This window comes from Orycteropus afer, unplaced genomic scaffold, assembly GCF_000298275.1.
Source record: "Orycteropus afer afer isolate SDZICR_OR568_19922 unplaced genomic scaffold, OryAfe1.0 scaffold00157, whole genome shotgun sequence".
In the NCBI taxonomy this organism is placed as follows: Eukaryota; Metazoa; Chordata; class Mammalia; order Tubulidentata; family Orycteropodidae; genus Orycteropus; species Orycteropus afer.
This window is the reverse complement of record NW_006921744.1, coordinates 3,765,567-3,772,759: the sequence shown is the minus strand read 5'-3', so window position 1 is coordinate 3,772,759 and position 7,193 is coordinate 3,765,567. Positions and strand designations below refer to the sequence as shown.

The window sequence follows — 7,193 nt, the reverse complement described above, 5'->3', positions numbered from 1 at the left end:
CGACTCGACGGCACATAACAACAACAACAACAACGAGTTGGAGCAAACAACCACAACAATCCACAGAACTTGTGATGTTTAAGTTTTGTAGATGTCTATTAAGTTAAGGATCTTGAGATGAGGATACGCCATCACAAGTATCTTTTATAAGTGGAGCAGAAGGGGACTGGTAACACAGAGAAGAGGAGGAGATAATATGATCAAGGAGGCAGAGACTGGAGTGAGGAGGCCACAAGTAAAGGAATGCCAGCAGATTCTCCCCTAAGGCTTCTTTCTGAAAGGAGCACAGCCCTGCTAACATCTTTATTTCAGCCCAGTCATTTTGGACTTCTGGCCTCCAGAATGTAAGAGAATAAATTTCTGCTGTTTTAGGTTATCTAGTTTTTAGTAATATGTTATAGGATCTACACGAAATTTGTACAGATACAAAGGACATTAACAGAAAATTCCCACGAGAGGAAAAACATGCCCCAAAACAGGAAGAAATGCTCAACATCACCAGTAATCAAAAAATAAAAAAATAATACAAGAAACTATTTCTTGATGATGAGTTTGATAAAAATTAAACCCAATACTACTATTCACATTTGGCAAGTAAGCAATGAGATTAGCACTCTGACTATAGTATACCAGAACAACCTTTCTAGAAAACAATCTAGTAAAATACATCTCAAAATGTTATTATTCTGAAGCAACAATCAATATATATCTTGAAAACATTATTACTCTTTGCCTTAAAATTCCCACTTTTAGGAAACTATGTGAAATATAATCAGGGTTGCTGACAAATACAAATAAAATGCAGGCCTTTAAAAACAATGTCTTTGGAAAATATTTAACATTTTTAAAATTCTACAAAAAATGTTAAATTTAAAAAGGGAAAAATAGAAGCTGAATAGACAACTTGATCCCAAGTACAGAAAAGAATGAGATGAAGTATACAAAACATTAAAATTAAATTGGATACTGAGGTTATAGTTCTTTTTCCCTACCTGTCTATATTTCTGGGTACTCTATAAATTTTCTATAGTCACTACACATGCCCTTAATCAGGAAACAAAAATAGCTACTTTAAAACATGTATCATTGCACAGAAAGGAAAGAAAAACTTAGTAAAGAAGAGGATCATTAAACTGTAACCATTAAGACACTCCCTTAATTACACAACATGGCTGTAGAATTTCACACTTGGAGAGAATTCAAGGGTCTTGTTTCCAATGTTATTTGAAAATATTTTTTATATTATTTTCGTAATATGTAACTTAAGTTACATATAACTTGTGTTTATATTAGTTTCTTAATATGTAACTTAACTTAAGTTACATATTAAGAAAATAATATAAAAAGTACGTTTTATATAGACAATTCTCCTTCACAGAATACTTTATTTTAAATGTACATCAGCCCTCAGTCTTAAAAAGAATTATTTTGTTTTATAAACTACTTTTATTACCATGAGAGAACTTATTCATTTTTCTTTATACCAGCAATATAAATGATCAACCAAATACTGACTTCTCTGATAAAGAACTAATTAGAAGCATAAGTGAAAGATGATCTATACACGCTTAAGATTAGAATTAGAAACACAGATAATTAAAACCAAAATCAAATATATTACAGCAAATCAAATATTACAGCAATAGAAGCAATTAATATATCAAGAAAAACTTAGAGAACAGTAAAGCAATTTGTATTTTTTAAAAACTATACATGGAAGATATGATAATTCAGCATCTGATTTATCTTTAAGAATATACAAAAGAAGATCTGTGAAAGTGACAAGCCAATCTTCTCAGTTCTCTCACGGCTAAAAATAATAAAAAGACTCCAGCATCAGATCCTTTGTACAGTAAAGATCCCATGCTTTCTCTGAAGTCTGAAACCTGTGGGGATCGAGATGGCTAATTCCTCAGTTCACACAACTATTTACTCACCACCACACTGGGTACTCTAACCCAACACTGTCAACAAGACTTTCTGATATGATTAGAACGTTGTATCCACGTACTGTCCAACACAGTAGCCACATGCAGTTACTAAGCACTTGAAATATGACTAGTGCCACTTTAGAACGGAATTTTTAATCTTATATCATTTTAATTAATTTAACTTTAAACACGTAGCTGGTAACTACCATACTGGGCAGCATAGTTTCAACCCCTCTGGTGTACACATGAACATAGACATACATCTTAAATACATATATTTAAGATGTTTCTTTCAACGGGACTCTTTACTATGTTTACATTCATATTTTTATAAAATTAGCTTCTAAGTAAGGATGTGTTTACTTCCCTTATTATGGCTAAAGGCATAATGAGCATTTAATCAAAGAAGATACTTTACCAGCTCCATCTGAATCTTCTACCATTGGATTTATTTCTACCATGGTTGCATCATATTTCAGAAAAAGTTCGTAAAGCTTGACCATGTTCTCTGCTGCAGAATCCATAATGTTATGTGGAAATCCCATCTTCCGTGCAAGCTGAAAGCAATTTATCTTTTTATTATAGGTATTTTGTGTATGTCTAATCAAAATTAAATTGCTTTAAATTTAAAAACTAAAGTTGATCACTTAAATGATAAGCATGAATCCTTTGTAGTTAAACATTAATCACTGAAATGGCAGCAATTATTACTAACTGGGTAAACAAAACTTTATATTCAAAACCCTCACAAGGTAGGTATTATGCTGATTTTACAGAATTGAAAGAGATTCAGAGAGGTCAAGTGGCTTGCCACTTCTCTAGATTCCAATTCCAGGCATTATTCCATAGCCTCTATACTGCCTCTAATCCTTCCAGCCAACCTACATTTAAAATAGAGGCTTATATTTTATTAAAACTATGTATCATGTGTGGATTGACAGTACCAGTGGTCGAAATGATGGCCAAAATATTACATCTTCCTATTTTATCTTTTAGGTAATTTATCAAGCATGTCTACCAAGTAATGTGGAGATACACAGAATATTATCTCAATTCATTCAAAAATCTACTGAGCACCTAATATATGTCAGGTGCTATACTACTAGGTTGTAAGGATTTAATCTGGTAGAGAAGTTTATAATCTTGAGCAGAAATTCCTAACCAGAGAGATCAGTGGAGAATTTTTTTTTTTTTTTTAATGCCTATACTGAGATCCCAAGCCAGAAGTTATAGTTCAGAAGTTCTGTAATGGACTAAGCACCTATAACTTTTAAAATCCCATAATAATTCTCAACTACTGATACAGAGGCTGTATGTCTATGTGTTTATCCTAACAGTGCTGCCACTGCTCAGAACACTAGAGAAGAGTTTGTTCCTCTTTTTCAATTGCTATTTAAGGGAGCATCACATTCTTTTGATTTTCAATACTAGAAAATCTTAAATTCTTTGAGGGAGGGTAAATGTGATTTTTGCAAAGAGTCAAATGCTAATAAATAAAGTGGATCAAGCTATGGAATATAATTTTTGGTTAAGGCATATTTCAAAAAAAAGAAATAAAACATCAATTCACTAAGAAAGCTTTTTACTGGGTTACAGTCTACCACTTTTAGATTTAATCATTTAAAACTCTCAATATAATTCTGCTTTGCACAGTAAAACACTAATCTTGCAAGCACTGTGCTAGACACTATTTCTGCTCTGTGCTCAAAATGTTATAATCCAAGCAGATTATTCCTTTAAATATTCTTCTAAAGCAAGTTTTTTCCTCTTACCTAAATTTAACTCTTCAGTCTGGTTACATACAAACTACTACCTAGATGAACCAAGTATGCGTCCTTTTCAAACATTTAGATCATTCACTCACCTAAATGACTTGCTTCATGCTTTATCAGGAAATTTTCTATCACTTTTAAACCTCTTTGTGAGCCAATATTCTTGTTCTTGCCGTACTTCAACACCATACATTTATTTTGATACATTATGTCATAGTAACAGATGTTTAATTTCATTCAAAGTTTAATATACACACTTTTCTTTTAAAATGAGTCACTTACTTTTATAACCAAAGTAAATAATTTAATTCAATAGCAATATTACAAACATTTACCAAGAAGTTCTCACAAACCACAATATGAGACTCCATGGCTGGGGTTTTCCTAGAGAAAGGGAAGGAAAAACACATAGGAAGGGCAGTACAGAAAACCTGTGAAATTGCAGGCAAAATATATAGTGTGTGCATACACTGAGAGACTGTCCATACCTGTCATCAGTTCGTAAAAAGGTCCATAAACTCCAAAAAAATAAAATCACTATCATAAAGATATATAAGACAGTATCCCTACCAAGAAATGTCCTGAGGAGTTCAAAATGGAGACTCGTCAGTAATTACCATGCTAATTCCCTCTAGCATCTTAGTGCTTGAATAACTAGGTACAGCAGTTTGAACTGGGGATTATGGTACTCTGAATAGCTCAATAAGTAAGAGTGCACCAAACTCAGTGGAGTAGAACTAGAAAGGAGAAAGGGACAGGGGAAAAACATAACAAAATCAGGAGATCTACCCTGCGGAGCACCTATAGGTAGCCAAGAAAGGCCACTGGAGACCTCCCTGGGAGAGTGCCGACTGGCAGGTGAGAAAGGACATCCAAGACCTCCCTGGGTCAAGGAAGAAGACAAACCACACCAGCACACCAGCGACCACACCAGAATACCAACGACCACCCCAAGCGTCTACCTTCAGCACCTGATTTTATCAGTAACTTGGGTCGGCTAGGTGCAAATGGGCACATCCAGCACCACTGAAACCCGAGCAGAGAGTCCACTGGTGCTGCAGGAGGATGGGCCCAGGGAGGTACCCCAGCAGTGGAACACGAATCAGACTCGGGTCAGGTTAGTGGCACTGAGGAGCCGCACTTAACTTTGTCAGTAATACTGGGACCACAGAGTGCGAGCGGGCACTAGCCTGACTCCAGCGCCACTGAAACCGTGTGGCTCTTTGGCGCCACAGGTGGGTGGACTCAGAGAGCAACTCCCGCAGCAGCAGATTATGGTCTGGGCCAGTGCCACAGACAGGCGGGCCCAGTGAGGAACTCCTACGGTGGATTATAGAGCCAGGCAGCTGTCTTGGGTCAGCTTTTCGGCACCAAGGGGCCTCGGGAGTGGGGTTTTTGCATGTGTCTGAGCCTGGCAGAAAGTTGCAACCCACTAACAACTGGAGTCTTTGCTGAAACTGAGCTGCGGGCTTATGAGTAACATACAACGTGATCATTAGCAGCCTCATCAAAGCCCTAGAAACCGCCCCTAGCAACAGGAAGCTTTCCTTCCTACTCTCTTCTTCCACTCTCACCTTCTCCGCCAATAACCTCACTCATCCTACAAAAGAATCCACATTTAGCCACCAATTAATACCTCCTAGTTTGAATCCTAAACCCTCTTTATGACAAACAGAAATCCATATCCACATTCCACACAGTGATTCCACCATCACAAAGAAAAGTACAGAGCAACCCAGCACATCTAAATTAATAAATAAAAAAATAAAATACGCCAGCTTCACCTTTTCAAAATATTAAATCATAAAACCAAAACAAAACAAATCAATACATAACCAACAGTTAAAGACAACCTCAAAATATCTAGGAAACAACAGGCAACCTCAAATCTAACAAAAAACCAGTTAAAGACAACCTCAAAATATCTAGGAAACAACAGGCAACCTCAAACTTAACAAAAAACAGGACAAGGCATTAGATGCAAAACCACAAACAAAAGTCTCATTAAACATGGAGGAAGAGGAGGCAATAGAATTATCTGAGAAGGAATTTAGAAGATATGTTTATAGAGCTTTACAAGAGCCTAAGGAAACCCCAAAGAGAAGGAGAACAGAGAGTTCCCTGGAAGAACTCAGGAAAATCATTCAAGAACAAAATAATAAGATTAATGCACAATCAGAACTCATACAAAAACAGCAGTTAGAAATCCAGAAGACGAATACCAAAATTACAGAATTACACAATACAGTAGAAGCACAAAAGAGTAGGTTAGAACTGGCTGAAGAACGCATATCCCAACTAGAAGACAAATCCCTAGACACCAGCCTGTATGAAGAAAACTCAGAACAAAAATTTAAGAGAAATTAAGAGAACCTAAGAATTACATGGGATGACATGAAAAAAACAACATAAGACTCACTGGAATTCCAGAACAAGAAGAGGCTAAAAAAAAAACACCAAAAAAATTGTGCAAGACCTGCTAACAGAAAACATCACCTATTTCATGACGGAAGAAAAGATATTTGTCCAAGAAGCTCATAGAACCCCACACAAGATAAATCCCAAGAGAAAAACACCTAGGCATATTATAATCAAACTCTCCAAAAGCAAAGGCAAAAAAAAAAACTTTGAGAGCTGCCCAGAAAAAAAGAAATACTACTTAATAATAATCAAAGAGTTAGGCTGAGCTCGGATTACTCAGCAGAAGCCATGCATGCAAGAAGGCAATGGGACAGCATATATAAAACACTGAAGGAAAAGAACTTCCAACCAAGAATCCTATTTCCAGCCAAATTAACCATCAAATCAAGGCATTCTCAGATAAACGGAAATTATGGGATTTTGTGAAAAGCAGACCAAACCTACAAGAAATGCTTAAGGAAGTCCTTCCAATAGAGAACCCACAACAGAGATCAACAAAATCAGGATACGTGGCATCAACTCTAAAACCAACTCAGAAATAGAAACTCAAAATAAGACCCTAAAACATTGTACACTAAAAATGAAGGAAGTCAATCAGCACACAACAATGGCAACTAACCTATTAGAGGGAATAAAACTTCTAGGTACAAACTTCCAAATGGAGAGGAAAACAGGACAATGTCTTCACAGAATGCACTGTTCTAAAAATGTAGAGACAAGAATGGACTCCAAGGTAAGCACAGAGAAAATTAACAATTCCCCCTAAGCAAATCCAGAAGGAAGGAAAACATATGGGTTTAATAAGCACAAAACCAACAATACAGAAGAAGAGAAAGGAAGCATTAGGCAACAAACCGTACTCAGCAAAGAAAAGTATATGGAGCAAGGAAACACCAACAACACGACAAAAAAAACACAATAGAATGACAGCAATCAATTCATACCTCTCATTAATTACACTCAATGTGAATGGACTAACTGCACCTATCAAGAGAAAGAGAGTGGCAAACTGGATAAGAAAAGAAGACCCATCGATGCAAGAAACCCACCTTAGACACAAAGATTAAAA

General features: G+C 36.0%; 1 protein-coding gene across 1 annotated transcript in view; it reads right to left on the bottom strand.

The window, feature by feature from the left end:
- SUCLA2 (succinate-CoA ligase ADP-forming subunit beta) overlaps positions 1-7,193 on the bottom strand; it is a 94,079-nt gene that overhangs the window by 53,852 nt on the left and 33,034 nt on the right. Inside the window, exon 6 of the mRNA XM_007946364.2 lies at positions 2,350-2,488. Within this exon, the coding sequence (XP_007944555.1) occupies positions 2,350-2,488 (139 nt within the window). The remainder of the gene's footprint in view (positions 1-2,349; positions 2,489-7,193) is intronic.